General features: G+C 38.4%; 1 protein-coding gene across 1 annotated transcript in view; it reads right to left on the bottom strand.

The window, feature by feature from the left end:
* The window catches only part of PRTFDC1 (phosphoribosyl transferase domain containing 1), a 47,761-nt gene that overhangs the window by 9,211 nt on the left and 12,960 nt on the right, over positions 1-25,590 (bottom strand). The window contains exon 4 of the mRNA XM_007430671.3: positions 9,033-9,098. Within this exon, the coding sequence (XP_007430733.2) occupies positions 9,033-9,098 (66 nt within the window). The remainder of the gene's footprint in view (positions 1-9,032; positions 9,099-25,590) is intronic.

Genomic DNA, 25,590 nt, shown 5'->3' with positions numbered 1-25,590 from the left:
GACTGACTTGCCAGTTAGGTGCCATGTAAGCCCTCTTTTTCAAAGTTAGAAAAGAAAAGCCATTTATGGAAAGAACTGCTTCCTTCCTAAACAGTCTCAAGGAAATCAGTTACACAATATCATACAGTAAAGCAGCCTCAGAGTAACTTGCAACTTGATCTTGCCATGTTGAAGGACAATTTGGAATTTTATGTCATTGCTAATTGCCAGAGAGCTTATACAACTTTTAAAAGACCATCTCTTTTTAGGTGCTGTCATCATTACCACCAGCTAAGCCCTCAGCCTACCTACAGCTGCTTGTGCCCCTCTCTCTGGAGGGAAAGGTCCAAATACTGACCTATATCATTAGCTGAGGTGCCTCCATATCTCTCTATTTTAGACTTTCCAGAAATTAGTCACAAGCTAGTTTGGCATTGACTGAAAAATACAGTATATAAAAATGCAACACAAATATACTTCATCCTTAAAAGAGAAGGATTGCATTGGAAACATTGGAAAAAGAAAAAGAAAAAGAAAAAACCCTATTGATTTAGCCATATTGGATAGCAAATGACCAAGAGGTTCTTTAGCAACATACCTCTATTTTGAAAATCAGTTTGCAAATCATATGCTGGCCATTCAAAAACCACACCAATTTCTTTGAAGTAACTATGAGATGCCACTTAGTTGTTAAGTCCTAACTCATGGCAATGAAGTCTTTTTCTGAAATAGACAATCAATAGCAAAACTCTATACCATCTTTGCCAAGACAAGCTCCAACCTTCAGACATTCTTAAGAGGGGAGGGGAGGGGAGGGGAGAGAGAGGGAAAGGGAGAGAGAGAGAGGGAGAGAGAGAGAACGAGAACTACACACTGTTTTCTCCTAGTTCAAAACCATTTGTCTGTAAGGTCTGTTTTTGTAAAGATCTAACAACAAAATCTTTGGAACTGGAACAGCCAGTCCAAATGTGACAGCCCCATAAAACCCAGCAATTTATATGTTGCTAACGATGAACAGAAAGCAGATGTTCCATGCTGAAGGCTGAGATGTGGATCCTTCCAGCTATGCTCAAACTGATTCTCCTTTTCCTAATGGTCCCCACTTTTATTCTGCTTGAAAATAAGTTCAATCGTCTTCTCTCCTTACACAAAACATGTAACTATGTTAACGATATCTGCAAGCAAATGGCTGTCAGCTGCATGGCAGCAAGGAAAGCTGAACATGGAACTGAGAATTTCAACATGAGCAGATGATCATAGCTGCCAGCTTATTTCTCTTGGAGAACTGTAAAGAAGGAAAAGAATTTGGGCCCTCTTAACAAGCATGTAAGTTGGCAGCATTTCCAGGCTCTTTGTTGAGGCTTAGATTGGATGCTTCCCTTGCAAAGATCACTCCTTTGGCCAAGGAGTGATCTTTACCGCTTGATCGTTCATCTGTCCTGGGCTGCAGTTGTTCAAAGAATCAGAACTTGAGTCCCTAATTCTTGTCTTCTTTGCGAAGAAAGCCAACAACCACCCTTCAGGTCAGAAAAGGGCTGAAGAGGGATGGTTACATTTCAGCAGAGCTTGACCCTTCTTTGAAGAAGCATTATGTGTAAATACAGTGGAACCTCTAGTTACGAACTTAATCCATTCCGTGACTCTGGTTGCAACTCGAGTTGGTCTCAAGTCGAGGTAAAGTTTCCCATAAGGTTCAATGTAAATCCAGTTAATCCGTTCCGCCCTCCGAATTTGGTTGCACCACGAGGCAAATTTCCCCATAAGGTTCAATGTAAATATGGCTAATCCGCCCTCTGAATTTGGTCGCACCCCGAGGTAAATTTCCCCCATAAGGTTCAATGTAAATACGGCTAAACAGTTCTGAAACATATGCATTTTATTTTTAAACCTCAAAAACCTTCCAAATGCCACAAAAGCCTTCCAAATGCCACAAAACACACCACAAGCCTCACCGAACGTCTCCTTGCTACCGCGATCTCGCCCACAGGAAGCCGCGACCGTGTGGCAGCAGGGCAAATGGCCGCGGATCCGGTTCGTATCTCGAGGCGGAGTTCACATGTCGAGGTAAATTTTTGGGGCCGGAGCTGGTCGTATCTCGAAAAATTCGTAAGGAGGGGCGTTCGTAACTAGAGGTACCACTGTATAAGGAGAGTTCTGCTGGATCAGGCCAAGTGACCATATTGTTAATATATGCCACACAATGGCCAACTAGACACATCTGGGAAGCACACAAACCAAACGTGATAGCCTGATCCTCCATGAATTGATACACAATCTATGGCTATGTCTTGTTCCCCTTTAAAGCCATCACGAGAGCTGATGGCAGCACATTCCATAGTTTAACTTGGTCTTGTGTAAAGAACAGTTGGAGTGTAAATGATTCAGTTCTGGCCAAAATGGATAAAGGAGGTCCAGTTAAAGGCGTTGTAGGCAGTAGGTCCAAAACTGAGGCAGGAAACCCTTTTTCTGTGGTAGACCACTGACTTTATTTTTATTTATTTACGAAATTTAGAGGCTGCCCGATTCCAGAAAAACTTTGGGTAAGTTTTACTAAAAACAGAAAACAATTTTAAAAATCTCATGCATCCAGACAAACACATCACCTACAACAGAAAACAAAACCAACTGAGATTCCACCTTCTGTAATGGACTGTAAGAATAACCTTGGGAGACAGAAGGAAGAGCCACCGCCTAGACAACCATCATGCAAAAGTTATCTCAGCCCACAGAAGGAATGGGGGTGGAGAAAGCATCTCAGAAGGGACCTTCCCTAGTTTTCTGGAAAATAAAAGGGAAGGGAGAAGTGCTTGCACACTTGCAAGGTTTTGTTGCTGTAGCCTTCCAATAAAGTAGTGTGGTGGTACTCATGGTTTGGCCTTAATGCCTTGACTACCTACCTGTAAGGGCTGACACATTCTACCCCAAGGCTGGGAGAACAGCCAACTTTTTAAAGATTTCCAGAACATCATTAGGGTGGGAGCCAGATGGATTGCTGAGAGGATATCATTCTAGACTTACTGCAAAAGTCAGTCGTGGATGTAGGTACTGGTAGAGGGAGTTAGAGTCTGTCAAGTTTGCAGCACTACTGGGTTGTTTAGCACTTTATGCATCTCTAGTCTCTCCTCTGCATCTCTGTTTAAGCTACCCTGTTCTTGTGAGTCTCATGAAATTAGTGTCATATAAAATAAGACTGATGTCCCCATTGGGACCCCAAGATGCAGGATTCCCATTCTAACTCAAAACTGTCACTAAAGTCCAAATCTCTTTGCCTTTATGAGGCAAACTCAGCAGAAGGAAATGGAGTAAAACTTATAAAGTTCAAAGTATTTTGGCAGAATGTTTCAATTACTGTGCTCGACATGGAACATGTTTTTTTCTTCACAAAAAGTCAGCTGTGGGGCTTGAGCCAATGAAATGATGTCTGCAGGATAATTTTTGAATGAAAATAGCAGAGGAGGAATGGGAAAGAATTTAACTCATTTCCCAAGCAAATTTGCACTTCCTGCCTTCATGAATGCTTTGGATAAAGAAAGGAGTCCTGTGCTAAAGAGAATGGATCAGGGATGGGTAACTTTAACTGGGGCTTCCAGATTTTGGGGAAGGATGAGAACCACAGTGGGAGAGGAAATGACCCAAAATGTTTGGGATTGTGCCACATACAATGACAGGGTCAGATTTTCTATTTTTAAAAAGGAATTTCTAAAAATAATATTAAGCCTACTCAGGATTTCTTTTTGGCTGGAGGGGCCTCCATTGGCTGGAGGGGCCTCCAGGGGCTGCAGAAGGAGGGCCAAATGCTCTAGGTTATACTTTTCTGATGGCAGATGAAACATACGAGTAATGTAATGGAAGTTTGAGTCTCCATTTGGACAAGTAGTGGTAGATGAAAGAATCTTCCCTGTCCATTTCTTCAACCATTAAGTGTCCTGCTGTTTCATGAAGGCAGTTGGCAAACTCATGGGACTCACACTAAGGGTTCTTTTTCAGCACACTCCAAAAATGACATGTTTTTACAATCCTCTTCCCAAAGGAGTTGGCTCTGTAGTGAGTATTTATCTAAGAATAGGCATGCAGCATTTAGTTTCCAAGTAACTCTCATCTGCTTTGCATCTGAATCCTGCACACCAATTTGTGGCAACTAAAGACTGGCCCCTGATCATCAGCAATCCCCCACAGGCTCTCAAATTAGCTATTCAAGCATAAGGAGAGATAAATTAGGCAATTAATATTTAGTTTCCCTTCTTAATATAACCCAAAAGATGGCATTTAAGCCTCTTTTTGCAAAATGAAATAAAAAAGACTGAAAAATGTCTAGGTGTTATCTAATCTTGTTAACTTGTTTGATTTGGATCATCTGTAAGCAAGGATGAAAATAAAATATGTACTCTTTATGAGCCATTTTGTTTTTGACAGATAAGGTTTCTGTATGTTTAACAGATAATATTTACTGGTTCACTTATATAACCTTTGTGAGGAATGTTGTTCTAATATTGTTAGAAAGGAAAGCAGAAGCCACAACAGATTAGTGATAAAGTGCTAATTCACCCTTGACAAATGAACGAATAAATGTACCTGGATGGTTGGATAGTGAAATATTCATTCCTTTTCTATGTCTGTTCTATCCCATGTCATCTTCTTTTGTGATTTTGCAAAAAAAACAACAACACTGCATTAACGTGCAGCTTACAAAGTTACAAGATGAACCAAGGGTGGCTTTTAAAGTTATCCAGGCCTTCATTTTTTCCCATGATGAAATAAATATTTCCAATGGCTAGAAACCCTTGTTGCTGCTCCAATCATCATGAGTGTGTTCAAAATGGGATCTCTGGAAGCAATCATCTTTCTCATGCAACTTCCCATGCACCTGATTGCACTTCATTGCTTTATGGGCATCGGCAACCCCAACTTCAATTTATAATGTGGCAGTAGTGGTTTAATGCTATCCATGAAGCGCTTGCAAAACTTCAAAGGGGGACCTCAGACCAAACATTGAAGTTATTCTTCCATAACACTGCAAAAAAACAGGAGTGCAAATATATTTCCGGCAACAAATTGTCCCCCTTTGAAAATGGACCCAAGGAATTCTTCAGCAGTCCTAGTACAGCTAGGCTCCATCTGTCAGCATCATCATAATTTCTAACAAACTTCAGAAGCATTGCCTGTATTTGTTGGCTGCACTTAACTATGGCAACCATGGTTTAAGCTTAGTCAATCCAACCAAGCCAATCACATGGGTTAAGGTTGCACAACACAGCAAACTCTGGCTGACCAGTTTGTGATTTAGTGTGTCCTACAGATGTACCTGAGGAGTCTCATTATTAGATCAGTACTGTCACCTCTGGTGAGCAGTGGTTCTTCAGGTACTCAGAGTTTTTCTCGTCTAGTCTCCTACAATCCTCTGGTTAGAGATTCTAGAGACTGAATCTGGGATCTTATGAAGGTAAAGCATATATCCCTCCCATTGAACTACAAGTTCTCTCTAGTAAGATATGTGGACTGGTTTACACATTGCACTAAGCCATAATATAATTTTTCAGCCTGGCTTAGTGTGTTATGCAAATACAGCTAACTGTGGTATACTGAATAAGCCATGGCTTATTTCACCATAGCTTAATGTGATAATGTGAACCAGGTCTACACAACACTGCATGAATGAATTCCATGTATACATACTGGGTTTTGACCAAGGAAGCTTCCTGAGCTGGTTGAACATGAACTTTTGCTTCTCCTGCTGTTTCTGAGCAAACAAGACTATATTGTCATAAAAATGTCTTCTATAGCTTTGAGTTAATGTAGTGCAATTCCACACAGCCTATTTCAGTAGCCTTAAAAGGACAGGGTGATTAGATTTCATATGCTATCTCACAAAGGCCAGTTCCTCATCCCAATCCAAGGAGAACATTTCAGGACTTAACTCTTGTTTTGCAAGAATCTTTCCCTGCAATTCTATAGTAAGAATTAGGCAGAAGAGTGAAAGACAGTTAAGACAGTCGTTTCTTAACTAAACCATCCATACCCAAAGGCCTTAGTCTTAGTCATTACTTCCATCACTTCTGACAATGGGTGAACCATGGGCTTCATATGAAAGCACCATCATACTAAGCACCCTTAGAAGCTGCAATCTTGATTCTAGAATTAAAGTCTCAGACAATATATGCACAAATCTTTTCCTCTAATCAATTCTGAATTTATCCATCAACATTTTAGATGAGTAAATTAATGACTTATACAGGTTTATAGGTTTTAGGAAGAAGTCCTTACATGGGAGTAAGCACCATTAAGCACAATGGGAAAAAATATGTTTAGGCTCACTCTGTAAATCAGTTAAACTGATAAAGGTAGCAATCTTATGTATTTATCCGTAGCCAACCTTGTTGTACAAAATGTGATAGGTCAGCTCCAACTGTACTTGTTGCAAGACTGCAATCCTTTAAACACTTGTCTGAAAATAATAATCACTGAATTCAACAAATTTTGAATTCATAGGATTGGGCACTAATCAGTGTCAACTTTATCACTTTTTTTAAAGCCAGAACAGAACATTTCAATTAGATAAATTTTCTTCTTGAACAGTCAGCTGAAGGAATACATAATCAAGCAACTAAGGCACTTTAAAAAATTGATTTGGATCTGTTAGCATAATAGAGAATGATAAAAAATTTTATATGTAGGCTTTTCTCTTACATATAATTGTGAGTGGCAGCTTTGCTGAATAAATTATAAATTCATCTCATATTTCCTTCAGTAATTGAAAGTCTGAGTGAGATTTTGGTAAAAGGAAAACGTAATAAAATAAAACCAATTATTTGATTAAAAGAAATTATAATGAATTACAATATTTAACTAGTTAACAATCATATTATTAACACAGAATAATTGTTCATTCAGGGTAAATTAGTTTTACTATTACCCTGCCCAAATTTATCCTGAGGCTTGCTGTTATGATCCCAATGTTATGAACCCAATGCAATAAGTCTTTTTTTTTTTTTGGTATGGCTCAGCCAGGAAGCACATCTGTAACACAATGATGCCAAAATAACATGGTACATGATGGCATCTTCACATATGTGCGATTACATACTTGCATCATCACACATGTGTCATCTGCACATCCCAGTCTTGGACTTGAACAAAGTTTCTATCTCCCCCCCGCCCCGCCAAATCAATATGTTCAAATATAGTGGGAAGAGAAACCCAGCTTACTCTCCAGGTTTCACATGCTAGGAATGGAATATTTAGAACAAATAACTGAAACCATTAAGAAGTTCTGTAGTTTACTGGCTGTTTTGATGACTCTAGAAACCAGGAGCAGTATTTTATACAGTATTTTATATTTGGTTTAGCATGAAGAACAGGAGAGGCTCGCTGAATAAACTATGGTTTGTTCTAGTAACTACTGTTTGAAGCCATAGGTTGTTGATTTAATGAATGAATGGAATGGAATTTAACATGACCTATATACAGTCTTCTTGTTCTTGCCTGGCTTATTCATAATTTTTGTTGAATTTGTTGAAGCCCCTAACCAATCCACAGCTGCACCAGGCAAGAGAAAACAGAAAACAAACTGGATAAGGCCACAAAAACCATGGCTACTTTGTCTGCAAGCCTGAGCTGGTTGACACACAGCCCTAAGCTATAAATCAGAGTTTAGAAATTACAAAGGCCGCTGTATAGGCATACCCCATTCATCCAACAACTTGGATGCCACCGTAGCTTAGCACGACGTATCAACCCAGCAAGTGTCTTTGCTTGTTGCTAACTTCTTCAATAAACAATCAATTGGCAAGACATGTAAATGTAGAACTAGACCAATGTAACGATACATTGTGAAGCCAGACAGACAATAGTTGCTTTCAGACATCACAATAAGTTATTGTTCATAATTACAGAAACAAGATGCACAAGTCCTAGGCTTGCATGCATCCTTCTTCCATCACGTTCTAACAACTGTTTCCACTTCTGATAAACTGTAACTAATCATATTGTTGAAATACGACAAATTGTATTTAATATTGTTTGAAACAAGCCAGGCCCATGAGGTATGAAGCTGACTTCTTTTAAATAAAGTACAGTTAATGTTAATCATAGTTTAGGCTCTGAATGGCATCATAAACAGTGGTTAAGTTGTGCTGGGTTGGTAGGGAAATGTGCATGCCTAAGTCAAGTTACATAGGCTTGTACCCATCATGAGAAGTCAGCCTTCCCAAACATAGAGCCCTTCCAGCAATTCCCTGCCAGCAGAACAAAGGTAATTATGGGAACTGAGTTGAACACATCTGGAGGATTTAGGAAAAAATAACATAAAATATGATTTATCATGGCATTCAAATGCAACCACATGCATGATTACCTTTTTAGCTGGATTCATGGTGGGTGTGCTATGGGAACGATGGAGGTTGCAAGTATCTGAAGGGTCCCAGGCCATAAAAGGATGCTTGACCTAGAGCACTACAAAGCTTATCAACTATTGGTAATTTATACAGATAGTCTTTGCTTAACGATGGTAATTGGGACCAGCAATTCCACTGCTAAGCGATGTGGACGTAAAGCATGATATCATGTGACCGCACTAACTTACGATGGCAGTTCTGGTTGTGGTCATTAAGCAAATCCCACGTGGTAGTTAAGCACGATGTCATGTGATTACCATTTGTAACTTCCTGCCAGCTTCCCCATTGACTTTGCTTGTTGGAAGCAGGCAGTGAAGGTTGCAAATGGTGATCCTGTGACTGCAGGATGCTGTGACCGTCGTAAATGTATGCTGGTTGCCAAGCACCTGAATCATGATCATGTGACTGCGGAGGCGCTGCAATGGCCGCAACTGAGGACTAGCCAAGTCTCCTCATTCAGCGCTGTCATAACTTTGAATGGTCATTGAACGAGTGGTCACTGAATAAGGACCACCTGTACTTACAAATAATCTTTTATACATTCCTATATTCAATGTTTATTTTCATTGTCAAACAAGCATTTTTAAACTCTACTTTAAGAGCAAAGGCAACCTTACATTTCTGAGGTATTTCTAAGGTATTTTTATTTAAACATGTACAAACCTTTCCAGCCAGTTTTGAAAAGTCATCTCCTCCTATGATCTGAGTATCTTGCGTAGACTGATCATTCTGCAAAAATAGACATTATTTATGTAGTATTTTACTTACATTATCAGTATGAGGAAAAAAGACTTGGGATAGTAGAAACATCTTGTTGTTTCTTAGTTTGCATTGACAACTTTACCAATTATTTTCCTCTCCCTTTTATGGCTTTGAAAAATGTATATTTTTATGTTTTATCATACTTAGCTTTCAATAACTTTAATATATTGGCTGTAATCTAGAACCCATCAAAGTTTTTACTGATAGATCCAAGTGAACCATTTCTATGGAAAATATTTAAAATCAGGAGGAGAAATTTTTCATCCAATTTTCATTCCTCAGTAGATTTAAACCTATGCAAACAAAGGAAGAATTATAACTGAATTGAAGAATAACAGTATAGTCCTGTACATGTCCACTCTAAAGTAAGCCCCACAGAATTCAGGTAGCATAGTTCAGTCAATCAAGGATGGCACAAATGGGAATTCCCTCCCAATGAAATCAAGGGGTTGTAAAAGACTATGATTCTGTAAAACAAAAATCAAAGCTATTATTTACACACACACACACACACACATGAATTTTTCAGTGTAATAAAATGTACAGAACAAACAAGAACAAAGAGAATAAGAAACAGAAGTACAAGAGAAAAATTGAAAAAAAGAAAACATACAATTATGTCTTCTGCCCTTATTTCTATCAAGTAGTTGTTATCTTAAACTTTTCTCAACCTCTTTGTCCCCTTTTTAATCCCCAAATCTGCAATTCATTTTTTTTTTCTTTCAGAAAAATCAAAGCTAAATTTTATGGAAATCACTGACAAACCACATTCCAAAATAAAACCATTAATGCAAGTTGTATTCACTCAATGTGATAAAATCCAGTGGCAACTGTGGGTGGTGGTCAAAAACTGCAAGATGCTGGGCTTGTCATTGCAACTGAAGCCCTGCCTTTTTTATACATGCAACAATGTCCCATGGATGTACAAAACGGGCAGGGCTTTGATTGTGACAACGCACCCGCCATCTTGCAGATTTTGATGCCTTGCTCTTGGTGCCCAGAAAAATATAACCTGCTTAAATGGATCACATATTTGTACCACAGAAAAGTGATTTAGAGAACTTCCTTAAATCCCTCAAGCCTTGTTGATTTTCTCATTTCTCTTCAGACTCCATTGCCCTTTCCTTCCCCAGAAAGCTCTTAATGCTTAATGAAGAACAAAAGAGATGTTATTCCATGATGTTTTATGTGGTAAAATAATTGTGCAACTTTTTCCAAATTGCCGGACAGGTCATTCACATGCTTTCCCTTCAAGCAGAAGTTGAGTAAACAGTTTGTATCACTGATGTTACCTCTACTTCAGCCCACTATGTTCCTGTTTCTCATTAAGTGTTGCTTAGAGTTTTCTGGGCAACTTTCAAGACACTTAACAGTGTTTGGATTCTGGATGCATCATAACTCTCCATTACAAATCAAAGACACTACCATCAAGAAGCATCTCTTGATCCATACTGAAAACTTCAGAGAAGCAGCAGAGAACATAGAGATTAAATCTGACCTTAATGACAAGTAGAACTTGGGCAAAGGAACAGAGGAGAAAGAGAGATCAAAGGCTTTGGTTTTCTTTTTCTTTTAGCAACCTGGGCTTGTATAATCTCTGACTGGTCCAGACACAAGAACCGGCAACCTGGTGGCCTACTTGAACTGTAACCCCCAATCAAATCAACCACTGTGTCAAATGGCAAGACGTTGGGTGTGTTGCCATTAAAAAAATCTGAAAACCACCAGGTTTCCTGTGCCTGGCCGAAGTTGGAAATCCTGAAGACACTTTAGAAATGTCAGGTAACAACCCTCAACTTAGTGCCCTTCAGGTGTGTGAGACTAAGAGTTCCTAGCCTTCTGCAGCTGCTGGGTAATAATTCTGAAAGTTTTATTTATTTTTCAGATTTATATCCTGTCTTTTCTACAGGAGCCCAAGGGGGCTCCACGATGCATCTCAAAGCACCTTTTGGAGTTCAAATCCAAAAAGCTGCATATCCCCAACAACCACCACATCCTTCAACACGTCTCCTTGAAACTAGTAAAATATCCAACTATAAAGACCAGCTGGGATTATATAAAGAAGCCTTCTGAACTGATTGGTTTTAGTTCCAAATATGCAGCCATTAAATTATAGTTTAAGACTTTTAACTACTGCTAGGAAGATTGGCTATTCTGCTGTTTATCTACCTTTCTTTGGTTTTGGATCTCTCTCCAATTACTTGTGCTTTAGTTCTTAAATTTGGATGTTGTCTAGGCCCTTATCAGGCATTCTTATCTGAACATTATTGCATGGACCAGACAGCAATAAGTAGCCTCTGCCCACACTCCATCAATGATGTCGATATCAAAAGGCCACTGCATCAACAGGAACACTGACAGTGTAAAGGTTCTTGTTCCCATGAAAGAATTCCACATGTAGAATTGCACATGCAAGATTCTCCTTTCTTGGCTTAGCTTAGATTTACTTTTCCCTGTATGATCTTTTGAATAGAGAAAAATGCTGCATAATATTCCAAAATCCACAGCTGAACCATCAGGATCCTTCCAAAATGTCACTGGTGTTGCTCAACTGGTCCTCACAGACCAGTGTGGCTTTCCTCTTTTATCTGCAAATTAAGATTCTGTAACCACTTGGTCAGAGTTTCTATAGCAACATTTAAGTTGCCAATTCTTTCAGTATTAGATCATCTCTATTGAATTGGGTGGGGCAGCTATTATCTTTTTTTTCTTTCTTTTCTTTCCTGGAGACCAGAGGGATCTTGAATCCATCAAGCTACATGTGGGTGATCTCAAGAAAAGAAAGGCGCCCTTGTAACCAGAATTCCTGATGACAACCTTGCAAAACGCAGCACACATCTGTTGGTTTGGGGTAGCGGAGGAGAAAATTCTCTCTTTTTAAAGTGTTCTGGCAGAACAAAAGCTACCTTATCATGACACAAACCAACAGCAATAAATTTCTATCCCTTTACCTCATTAAACTGCGATGGGCTTTTTACTGAAAGAGTAAGGACATTTACTGAATGTCCTTTGGCTATTAGCTCAGGGCTTGGCACCTGTTTCTTTTTCTTTCTTTCTTTCTTTCTTTCTTTCTTTCTTTCTTTCTTTCTTTCTTTCTTTCTTTCTTTCTTTCTTTCTTTCTTTCTTTCTTCCAGGAACAAAACCAAGCAAAACAGCTGATTAGTGTTCATAGAAAAAGCATAAGAGAATTTTTAAAAATATTAGTGGTTTCAGGGTATTTGAAGAATTTGTCTTTTAATCATCTTATTTTATTCAGTGTTACTGCTATCCTGAAGGCACCCGCAGAGTTGGAAAGCAAAATTCAATCAGTTCACATTTTAATGTAAACTGACCTAATTTTCACTTCCTAAACTAATATATAGACTGGCTTGAAATCCTATTTTCATTTCTGCACACCTCCAAATTTTGCAGTTTGATTCCCTGACCAAAAAATATTACAAAAATTCACGTAAGTGAATTGCACAAAAAAATGTAGATTGTTTGTACATGTAAAAAATAAGCATGGAACTTTATACCTGTTTTAAATTTGATGTCGCTTTACTGCATTTTATTTTGCATGCCAGTTTTTCCCAAACTTTGCCCTCCAGATGTATTGTACTTCAACTCCCATAATCCCTCAAGCTATGTAACCATGTTGACTAGAGCTTTGGAAATTAAAATCTGATACATTTGGCTAGAACTAGAGTAAAAAAGCTGTTGTACACTTCTTTGAGTGTAGCAGAAATGAAAAATACTTCAAACGAATAGTCTTACTAATAGTCTTCTAAGGTCTTTTTGGTATGATGAGTGGGACTGGGGAATCAAAATCATGCAATTTTTTTTATTGATCATATGCCTTCTGTATTTTCTTCCATGATTTTTTTCTTGGTGGCAAAGAAAAGCATTTTAACTCTAGATAAGGTTGCCGGTTGCCAACAGCAATTCATTCCAAAGCTTGGTCCCTAAACTGAAAAATGGTAGAGTTATGTTAATTTCCTCCAGACCTGTAACCCCTGCCATCCCTTTAAAGGTGTGTGGCCCTCTTGAAGCCTACGTAATGTAGAAAGCACACCAAAAGGGAAAAATGAATACATGCTGTGTTTGAGACCAAATTAAAATACATAGTGGAGGAATCTCCAGGCTGTGACCTGAAACACTGGGATTATTTGCACTATTTAGTATACATCTCCCATTCTCCAAATACTCCCTTTTTATGAGAAGGTTAGTCATCTTCATTGCCAACCATGGCATTGTTTAAATACGTCTAGGCTTATTTTAAAAAGAGTGATCATAGGATATTCTCCAGACAGATGGTGACTCATATTTCTTTCAACAATATGCCCAATCTCTTGGTTGCTCTTGTGGAAAACTTATATATTTAATGTATATTTAATGTTAAAGTATATTTAATGTTCTCAAGAGCCTCAGAAGTACTGATATAAGTGTGTACACACCTCCTTCTATTTTTAACATGTTCGGAAGAATTTACCTCAAATTCCGGATATATATACGAACATGGAACATGTATACTCATAATACTTAGAGCAGGAAATCTCTTTTCCTTGTACTAGTTCCTAAAAAAAAATCCAATAGAATGGACAATATGCCATGATTAATTGGTGTTTGCAAAGGATACAGCTCTTTTTTTAATTTGGAAAGTATTTGGTGGAAAAGTAACAGCACAACAATGAAACAGCAGTTCTCAGGATGCCCAGCAGAATCCTAATTTTAATAGAACTCTAAAATTGTTTAATCTTTTCTTTGAGCTATAACTTGACGGACTTATTGTTCCTAGACACTTTACTTAATCAAGCAATTAATCAGCAGGGTGCATTACAATCTTGTTTGTGTTATTGATGTTTTTATTGCCTCAACATTTAGATTATCTATAGCTAAATGGTTTTTAAACAGTTTTGTTCTACCAAGCAGGTAAGATGGCCCATGGGGAAATTGAAAGCCTGGGTCTTCTGGATCATATTTTCTGAAGTGCATAGCATCTTCAAACATCAGCAGTTGTGGAGCCACCAGTTTCTCTTCAAGAAAAAAAAAATCTTTATATTCACACTATCTATACTGACTATTTATCCTTTAAGACTGTCAGTGTCAGAAGAGGATGGTAAGGAGTCTGGAAAAGTGGAAAGTATCTTTGAATATTTAACAGGCTATTCCCCCGTTTTCCCAAAGAATGGAGGAGACATTCTCTCTTTTACTTTAAACAGCAGAAATAGAACCAAGATATGGAAAAAGCAGAGACACAGATTTCAGCTGCACATTAGGCAAAACGTCTTAACCGTAGGAGCTGTAAGCAACAAAGGAAGATGGGCTGTAGCTCAATGAGATGTTCGAGAAAAAGCTGGACAACCATTTCTCAAGGAAGATGCAGTTGCAAAGATTTATTCACTGCAGTGACATTTGAACTGAGCAACTGCCACAGTCTCTCTCCCGCAATAACATTCTATGGTTTACAGCAACTGGGAGAGGATTTGTGCTATGTGACTGGAATGGGGATGAACCCCCCAGTGGCTCACCAGACAGGAGTAGCAGAGCACAAGTCGTTATGCACATCTCGTGCTTTATAAGCCAACCTGGAGCCACACTGTAGTTTAGAATAATCCTCAGTAAGAAGGCAGAAGGGGAAATAGGACTTGTAAGCCTGAAATGTATTTGAGTCTAGTTATATGTGGCTGAAAATAATCTGCAGAAGGGTCCTGGGGAAAAATTATACTGCTCAAGTTTATCTACAACCAGCTTATTCAACTCAGTGTCTTCCAAATGGTTCATATTACATGCATATAAATGTTTTCCTCACACAATTCCCTTTTGCAGAAAGCGATATTGTGCAAAGTACAAAAGGGGAGTAAGGAATAACAAGCTAAAAAAAATTAAAAGCATGAAATGAGAAAAGGAAATGCATAGCTAAACATAGTTTACACCAACATCTCTTACTCCACCTTGCCATAACTCTTCTATCTTGCAAACCATCTGCTTCCACCACATCACATCTCTGCTTTCATCACATCCACACACTGCTTCATATATTGTCTTGTGTTTTGTAAACTCAACTCTATCTAGTCACAACTTTCTCAGCATCACCTGCACACAAGCCTCCAATCAATACACTTCTATCATCACCATAAGCATTCCTTATGCATTTATCTGCAAAGATATCAAATAACCAAGGGGGTATTGTACACCTTTGTCTTAGTTTCTGCACAACGTTGAACCATTTGGTCAACATTCCATTTATGGATATGCATGCTTTACTGACATCATACACCATTCTTATTGCACTCAGCAACTAACCTTCAACTCCATACTTGCACCAATATTCCATAATTCAAGCCTATTCCCTTTGTCATCTGCTTTCTTCAAATTGACAAATATCAACAAATAAACTTTCTTCCTCATATGTTCTTCTATGAGCTACTGAAGAGCAAAAATCTGGTCTGCATATGCCCCCCCCCCTTTTTATCTGGCATAAAGGTGCAATGAACTTCCCAACTGCTATTCTTTGTCACCTCTTGTACCCTTTCAATCAAAATTCTGCCAAGCATCTTCCTAGATGCACTCAATAAGCAAATTCCCCCATACCTTTTTTGCGCTTGTTCTTTCTTTCTTTTGTACAGGGAACAGAAATGGTATTCTTCCAAACCTCAGGCAGCTTCCACAGCCACTCCTTAAGCAAATCATTTCTATATTTTAACATTTCTCCAGTTAGACAATCTACACCTGCAGCCTCACCATTTTTCAACATTTCAAAGCATTTGCTTCTTTTTCATCTATGTTTTCTTGGACACTAATACTTACGGCGTTCACTTTAATTTTGCCCTTTGACATACAACTATGATTCTTACATAGCTCTAAAATACTCCTTCCAGCATTTTCTTACTTTAGATTCATCCCAAATCATTGCATCACTTTTATTTTTAATTCCATTCACTCCACTGGAGGCTTCTTGTTTAGCCCTCTTCCCTTACATCCAAAACAACCTTTTATTTATATCAAAAAACACTCTGCATTTTTTGTGCAACTTTTAATCTTAACCAATCCTTGCTCTTTTTTGACTACATTTGACTATTCTTTTTTCTGTAGATCTACATTATAGGAAAACCATGATATAAATCTAATACAGTAATATGATGTAGTATATTTGTCATTGTTATGTTTTGCACTAATCATTTTCTTCTATGCATTTTTTTCTCATCCAAAACCCTCTTTTTTACTTTATATTCTACCAGACTTCCTTTTTCATATTTCCTACTAGTGTAATGTCACACACGTCTGCTGCACTCTGTAATTCTTTTTCACTCTGTTCCAATAATCTTCTACATCTTCTTTTCTTATATCTACCTTCCACTTATTCTGTTGAGAGATTAATCTACCTTTTAATATTTTTATATATGATTCATGCCTTCTCTTCTTGCAGTCATTTTATTTTCACTCTAGTTTAACTTCTTTCCTTATATGTCTATTTTCCCCAAGATCCACTCCTGACACTATCAAAAAATGGTCTGTCCCACATCCAGAACCTCTCATTACCTTTGCATTCTTTACTAATTCTCTCAGTCTTTCATCATAACTTTATTTATGAAATAGACAAAATAGGCACAAAACTTCGGTGTTATTTGTTTATTCAGATTCTCTTTATATGTCAGTAGGACCTGTAAGAAGCTCTTTTTGACAAACGTATGCAAAAATTCAGACAATCCAAAAGGGAACAATTACTTTTCACAGAATTGTATATCTAGGACTGGAATTTTGCAAAGATTTATTTGCAAAAGAACCATAATGCTGCAGCCAAATAAGGATATTTTAAAGAAAGTTTGGTCTAGCAGTTAAGGCACCAGGCTGGAAAGCAGGAGACTCTGAGTTCTAGTCCCGTCTTAGACATGAAAGATGGCTGGGTGACTTTGGCCAGTCCCTCTCTCTCAGTTCAACTCATCTCACAAGGTTGTTGTTGTGGGAAAAAAAGGAGGAGGAAGGAGTATTAGGTATGTTTGCTGCCTTGAGTTATTCACAAAAATAATAAAGGCAGGATAAAAAAACCTTAAAAAAAACCCTGTAAAAGAATCCTAACATTTCACAAACAGCAGATGAAAAGGTAAATAGAATAACCTCAGGCCTCTTTGTACAAACAGAATGCAAATGCCATCCAAAACTGCAATCCCCCTGAAGGGGGCATAACCTCCCCCAACCCTGTAAAAAATGTAAAAGGAATTAGCTTGCAGCATTTACACTCAACATCAATAAATCTGCACTGATCTTGAAATATGGCCTACTAATATGCTTTTACTGAAATGCTTCTTCCAGTGGTGGTTACAGATACCTTGTATGTATGTGTAAATATACACAGGTACATATGGAGAGATTTATGGCACATTTACAGCATGAAGATCTGACCGATACTGAATACCTTTGCCATCACACTGGGATGATTTCCATACTGGAGTCTGGGTAACTACACTCAGTGACAGTTACAGATGGCCTGCAACACACTCTATAAGGCAGAGTTCTGGGAACACAGAAACAACCCAATATATTGTCTTTCTCTCCTCTGCTGTAGATTAACCTTCCACCCATGGCGTCAGTATACAAATAGTTTGAAATGGAGGGGTGCAGAAGAAAGACCATTTTGAATGCCATTCAACTGCTAGCCAGCAAGACTTAACCTCCAAATTTAATTACAAGGATGAAAAGGACCATCAGGAGTATCTGGCAGCAAGAACAGCTCAAAGACTGAGTGGTTTTGGGTGCTTGGGCCTTCTGGTGCCAAGGGTTTTCCACCTCTGGTCCTGGATGGGCTGGCACTGCCTCAGACGGACCTGGTGCACAATCTGAGGGTCCTCTTGGACTCACAGCTCCTGCTGGAAGAGCAGGTGGTAGCTCTGGCTAAGAGGGCCTTTGCATACCTTCAGGTTGTGCGCCGGTTGCACACATTCCTGGACTGGGAGGCTTTGCTCACTGTCACTCATACCCTTGTGACCTCCTGTTTGGACTACTGCAACACGCTCTACATGGGGCTGCCCTTGAAGAGCATTCGGATGCTTCAGCTGGTACAGAATGCAGCTGCATGGGTTGTAAAGGGTGTCAGCTATTCGTCACATGTAACACCACTGCTTCAAGGGCTGCATTGGTTGCCAATGTGTTTCCAGGTGCAATTCAAGGTGCTGGTTGTCACCTTCAAAGCCCTTCATGACTTGGGACTGGGTTACCTGAGGGACTGTCTTCTCCCACTTGTTTCTACCTGTCCAGTCCAGTCCAGCAGATTGGGCATGTTATGGGTCCCATCAGCCAAGGAATGTCAGCTGGTGGGGATCTTTTCTGCCATAGCACCTGCCCTCTGGAAGACCCTCTGTCCTGAGATTAGGATGGCTGCGACCCTGTTGGCCTTTCGGAAGGCCTTGAAGACCTGGCTATGTGCCCGAGCCTAGGGTCCCGAGTGTGTGAAGGGTCCAGATTCCTGGCTATGTTGACATTGATGGATTCTAATATCTCTTGGCTGCTATTTGTATTTAATTTCTTTTTTGTATCATTTTAACTGTTTTAATTGTTCTTATGATTATTTGCCACCCAGAGTCACTGGTTTGAGATGAGCAGCTATACAAATCAAATCAATAAAAATAAATATCCCTATGTTGTGAACCATGCAGATCTGATAAATCTGTACTCCCTGAAAAGCATTACTTTCTTAAACTTTGGCCAGTAAAACCATCTCTCTATAGTTCAGTAAAAATATGTGATGGACCTTTACTATTTTCAGCTTCCTAACCATTCTGCATATGGTCTCGCTCAAAGAGCCTGCTTCACCCAATCAGACACTAGTGTAGCCATATCTGTTTATCAGAGGTTGTGGCACACAGTGATAGTAGCTGGTCAAGAACCATGATTTGGAGCAATAAAGAATCCTTCTCCCACTTCCAGTAATTCTCTTTTATCCCATAAACTTTTGCATCGGGAGAATGCTAGCAAGGCTTCATTACAGTTGAGTGACTTTTGGTATTTGGACGACTGGGAGAGAATAGGCTAATCCAATATAACTCCAGGGCTGCTTTGGTTTAAAACAAACCCCTTTTTTTACCTCACTGTTGACTAAGTGTTGGTAAGTAAGTAATGTTATTAGGGTCCAAAATAAAAATAAAAGCACAAAAGTAAAAGTTAATCCAAATCCACAAGATAGACTTTCATAATTATGTAAATCATATATCCCAGGAAAGCTTTAAGTCCTGCTAGTATACCACCTTTTCTTGAACATTAGCTGAGTCAACATCTTTGACTCATATTATGCATGAAAATTTAGCTACTTTTCAGAAATGTGAAAGATAAAAATGCAAAAATGCTACCTGCCTTAATTCTCAAAATAGGAATAATCAATGTTGAATGGACATATCTATAAAGAGGGCAGAGATGGAGAATATAGATCAATGTTCCTGCCTTTCTTAACTCACTCAAAGCCAATTTTGTATAGGCATGTTTTGATATCTGCCCAACAACCCCACAATGGCACTGTGGTATACAGAGCCAGTCTAAAAGAAAACTAGACTTCAATGTTTGCACAACACACTCAGGTCACCTTGGACTGAGTTAAGTTTCTTATGTGAACCTTGCCAATGTATAAAACATTACATTGTTTACATTCTGTTGTGAAATCAGAGAGGCTATTGCAGAATGATTTTCAATATCATAATGAAGACTAGCTGCTAGAGAGCATTATGTATGCCGGGCGGGGAAAGGTAAATACTGAAATTATCATTAATATTTACTATTATTATAGCATGCTCCTCTTTCTCCTGAAGGAGCCCAAAGCACGATATAAACCAATCCTTAATAAAGGCAAAGGGATAAAGAACAGTATAAGGCTTTATAGGCTCCTATAAAGCAGAACATAAAACAATCAAAACAAAATTCGTAATAAAAGGCAAACTGATTCTAGGGTAGTTCTTACCTTTCAAATGTCCAAGTCAGTACAGTTTCAATTCTTTGAAACAGGACAGCAGGGAGACAGGCTCCCTGTGAAGAGCAAGCTGTGAAGAGGGATACCACTGAGGAGGTGTCACTCCTATCCAGATCATGAACAGGGCTTCCTTAGCTAACCTTAATGTATAGGTTGGAAGTGTTGGAAGAAGTATTTTAGGTGCACAGAATGCCTGCTATTTATGGCGAACTGGAATTAGGTTTCTTTGAGAATAGGCATGTATTAGCTACTTACGTACAAATCTAGGTGACTGCCTAGCATAGCTATGAATAGAGATTTCTGTAACCATGTGAGAGAAGAACTCCTTCCGTATATGAGATTCTTTCTGCTCAAGAAGGTGTAGATCTACAATAGCCTTTCTTAGCCAGGTGGTTTGGGATTGTAATTTCCAGCCATGTCTGCCAGGAGCTCTTTCTCGGAATTTGAGAATTATAGAAAACAACATTAAAATCCTGTTCCAGTATCAAAATACTTTTACTTGGTATGTTAGCATTGAAGAATGAATTTCGCAAAAATAACTTTAAAATATAAGGTCATATCTTGGGATTGGTCCACTTTCCAGGAATTCGCAAATTACCACAAATGACTTCTGGAGTCAATAAAAAGCTATTGGAAAAACAAAGTAACCACACAATCACAGCCTTCTGCACACATACCCCCTTTCTGTGATGTGATATTTCATCCAGAGTGTCATAGCTTGCAGCTTGCCCTTCAACTCCTTTTGCACAAACACCATTCTTACTAACTTGCAGTGTAACCCTATCCATATTTACCCAGAAAGAATCTCCCCAGAACCAACGTGCACAGGATTGCATGCCATCAGGCTATACTAGAGGGAAAAGCAGGAATTAGAGCTATTCCATCTACTCAGCTGAACAAACAGCAATTTTGATTTCATCTCCTCTTTGAGTTGTTTCTGTCCAGCTAGTCCTCATAAGACCTCTGACAACTTCTGGCTGCATTACACCTTCTCATTACAGTATCAGCATTAGCATGAAGAATTGGCATATCTGAATATTCCCTTCCCTTCCCTTCCCTTTTTTCTTTTTGTCCTGCCTTATCTCTTTTCATCTTGTCAGACTATAAATTGGTGGGCAGAGATCCTTTTTTTATTGATTTGTAAGCTGATCAAAAGTATAAATGCTGTTCATCATTAAGGGTCTGCTAAACTTATCTCTCTGGGAACGGAGCATTCTGGGTAACTCCAGAACGCTCTACTACTTCTCTGGACCACACTAATCCAGCCATTCAGAGGGTGGTCCAGCTGTTTTCCATAACTTAATTTTCCAGACCGGAAGCAGTTTGCGCTTCCCCAGAGTTCCTCAGACTGGTTCCTTTCTGGAACAGTAGGCTTTGCACATCTTCAGTATTTATGTATCTACAAATATTATATATAGCTCAGGAAGGGGGATGAAAATGGGATTCTTATGCATACTGTAAGCAAATAATAATAAAAAAAACAAGTTATGAGATCTTGCAAAAACCTCTATGGATCAAACAACAAGTTTCAGCACCCCAGTGTCAATCAGAGACCTTGGAAAGGCAGGATATAAAAGCAACAACTGTCCTCTACAGAAATGAATATTCTTGGAATCCAATCCAATTTCATTTGAGTTTTTGACCAACATAAAAACTTAGAAGATATGACATTCACAACTACAGCACAGAAGTCAGCCTGTGTTTAAGAACTGTTAAAGATAGTAACTACAGAGTTAAAAGATGGAGAAATAAAAGATGTAAGTCTGCTATAAACCTAAATCTGTGCTATGCTATCTAAAACACTAAAAGAATAACCTGAAGCAGTAAAAGCTACATAAATGAAAAACGGGAGGTTAGTAACAGTATAACAGTTTGGCAGGAGCTGTGTTGAGGTTGACTGTCTCTAGCTGGCAATCCAGACCTGGTGGATTTTGTAGGCAGCTGAGCCAAGCCTGGCAATATAATATGTTATCTAGTGGCTGGAATCAGAAATTACACTAGTAGGTAGATGTAAAGCTGATCAGGGCACCCTGGTAACCTGGCGAGTAGTAGAGAACAAGGGCTCTATAAAATGAAGAGGAGAGGAAGAGGTGTTTGGTGGTTTCCACCTGCCCACCAGCTCAGGGGCATAAACATTTTGGGAAGGGATCTTCTTATACATTCCCTGTAGCATAGTTGAGGGGAGAGTGTTATGGTGAGCCAAACAGAAGGCCATTCTGTGATTAGAAGTTTCTACTGGATAAAATAAACTGATCTAAAGGTTATTGATTATTGTAAAATCAATATTAATATTTATTCACATTTAAATTATATTATTATATGAAACAATATTAATTATATTAAGCAATATGATGAAATTAATATATTAATACATATTAATAAATATTTGTTATTTTAATTTCAATTGATTGTTTTTTAATCTTTTCAGTGGAATTCTGCTTCTGAATAATATAAATTCTTTTTACATTTCATGAACAAATACATGTACAACTAGTATTACAAGAGTTTAAAAATAAGTTATATTTTAATGTGGGATTTTCAGCATCTGAATCATGAAGAAATGAACTGGGGTCAGGTATAGGATTTAATGTTGTAGTTATCTATCTCATGGAGGTGGCAATACTGGCAGTAAATCAAATTTCAGTAACTGAACAGAAAAACTTTTCAAATTTATCATAGGGTCACTGACCATGTAAAAAGTTAATGTCATAGAAAAAAACCAGGTTAGTTCTACTCACTTAATAAATGTTACTGCGTATATCTAATAAGAGAAACTAGTCATTGGTACTAGAGACCTGTAAGTTTGTAAAAGTTAAGTCATTTATATTAAATAATAGGCTGGAATGGAAATATGAGAATAGTCACCATGCGTAGAAGCAACTACTGTTGCTCCATAATATATTTATCATTGAGGCATTTTGTATATGCTTCATTTAGGCTCACATTGTTCTACTTCGGACACATTATGCGAAGACCTAGCTCTCTGGATAAAGCTCTAATGCTGGGAAAGGTGAAGGAAAGAGAAGAAGAGGACAACCAGCAGCAAGGGGGATGAACTCAGTTACAGTGGTGATGAGCACACCTTTGGAAGACCTGAAAGATCAGGATAGGGACAGATCATCATGCAGAAAATCTATCCATGTGGTCGCTAGGAGTCATCAATGACTTGAGGGCACACTATTTAAAGTATGCTTCGCTACCTATACAGTATTAATAGCAACTAATAATTTAAAAACCATTTTAAAATAAACTCTCCTAAAACAGTTAAAAACACTAATTAAACCAGATGATATTGAAAAGGCCTGTTCTCCAACATGGTACCCTCACAATCTGCTAGACTACAATCATAATTTCTAGCCACACAGCCATAGGTCAGATTGCTGAACACTGTGTTACCTGTAATACAATTTATTTAGATGTCACCAGGTAGGAAAGGTTGGGCTATGTTTGGATGTTGTGAAAATTCTGGGTGTTGCATCCCAGTACATCTACCAAAGCCACCATGGTGGGCAACTGGAGATAAAGTCTGAAAGCACAGATTCCTGTTCTAATTGAAAAGGACCCTGAGGAACAGTTTTTTTAATACCAGCAGACTCCATCCTCTCATCCCAAAACAAGTGGGGTGAGATGGATTTTCCTTCCATATCACAAGACTTCCTTATAGTAACTGAAAGATCACAGGACAGGCAGGGTTGAGTGAAAGAAGCTGTCTTACGCTTGGACTGTTGCATTTCTGAAGTGTAACCTAGGCCCTTTCTGCTTTATGCCTCATGAGGCAGTGGACTGACTTGGATCTATTTTAAGGAGCAAGGTTTAAGAGATGCCAGCAGAGGATGTCATCCAAGTCTTCGGGGAAATTATAAAGAATCTGGGTTTGCTCCAATTAATGATGCCCCTTTTCCAGAGTTAAATGAAAGGAAATGCTCTGTAGGCTTTTGATGCCCCTTTTCCAGAGTTAAATGAAAGGAAATGCTCTGCAGTGTTGTTAGCATAAAGGAAAAGGAAGTAAGATAATAGTTATAGCAGCCTAAGCACATTGCTATGATTCATAATTGTCCAAATCATGAATTACCAATAGGAAGACAGCTATTTCTTCAACAGGATGGTGATAGGATACAGACCAAGCAGCTGTGGCTGTTTAAAAATGTATTAAAAAGTCTGCACTGAAGGAACTTAAATGTCAAGAAAGGCTGGGTTCCATGGCATGCATGAATAAAATATTTATTCCACTGCTCTTCAACTTTATGGGAGAAGTAATCTAACACATCTGGAAGGCAGCAGGCTGGGATAAGCTAAGCTAGCTCCTGCCTCTTAGATTCATAGAGTTGGAAGGGACCTCAGAGGTCAGATAGTTCAACTCCCTGCTTGGTGCAAGAGCTAGTAAAGCATTTCAGAGGGCTAACTATCTAGCTTCAGTATGGAGACCTCCAGTGAAGAGGAACATGCCAATCTTGAGGCAATTTGTTTCACTGGTAAACAACTCTTACCCTGAGATCTTCAAATCTTTCAGATGAACTTCTGAGTCTCTTTGATCGTTAGAAGAGATTGTGCTTTTTAATGATGCTGCTCTGTGTTTTGATAGCTGACTTTTAATCAATTGTCATTTTTTAAAAAAAATTGATAGTTTTAACCACTTTAGTGGGTATCTGTTTTTCACAACATTGAAGGTTCCATGTGTGACTGATACCATCGACATACAAATAATTTTAAAAAATTATGATAGAACTTTTCTTTTTTGCTTCTTAGGCAGGAGATGTTTAGCTAGCATTCAGTAAGAAAGAAGAATTGAAGAATTACTCGGAAGAGGATTAATTCAGTCAGGCCTTATCATACAAAGAGAAAAAGAGAACAAAGTCACCGTAGTTCACTTTATAATCCATGAAATAAAATCAAAATCCTAATCTGCATCTAGCTTTTTCTAGTCCCTAGCTTCTTCTATAATTTCCTGCTCTCAAGTCCAGAGATCATGGATTATGGTTTCTTTTGTTATTGGGGTACATTGGCATTTAGATCCAATGTACCCCTCAACTGATTTAAAAAGTCTGTGAAATAGTGCATTATCAAATCAAATGCCAGTAATTCAGCCATTCAGTTAAGTTGGCAAATATCTGATAGATAAAAAGTTGCACCTATAATGAAGAACAAGCAGAAACATTAGCAGAATTTTCAAAATACTCAGGTTTGATCACCTGTAGCAAATAAGACTTCTTTCTAGAGAAAAAGCAGTTAGAGTTGAACTTCAGTTAAGTTAATGAATGGATCTTAGGCCATATCAAAACTCCATGGTTCTTCCTGTATCAGCCTTATCCCTGTTTCTGAAAAATATCCATTCCAGTCCTGCTAAAAAAAAAATCCGTCTCCCTTCTTGTTTGCCAAATAGCTAAAATATTAGAATTTTGCACTACAAAACATTTGTGGCTGGAATAAGAGAACACAGCATCTGTATTGCGTAGCAAGGACTGATGGTCCTTCGTAGCCATCCAGGCCAGTATTTTGGATGCAATGGGCCCAATAAGCTTTCCTAGAAAA

Source organism: Python bivittatus, unplaced genomic scaffold (assembly GCF_059951505.1).
Source record: "Python bivittatus isolate LINGU-HERP-01145 unplaced genomic scaffold, Pbiv_v1 ctg000610_np1212, whole genome shotgun sequence".
NCBI classification, from domain to species: Eukaryota; Metazoa; Chordata; class Lepidosauria; order Squamata; family Pythonidae; genus Python; species Python bivittatus.
This window is presented reverse-complemented; position numbering and strand designations above follow the sequence as displayed.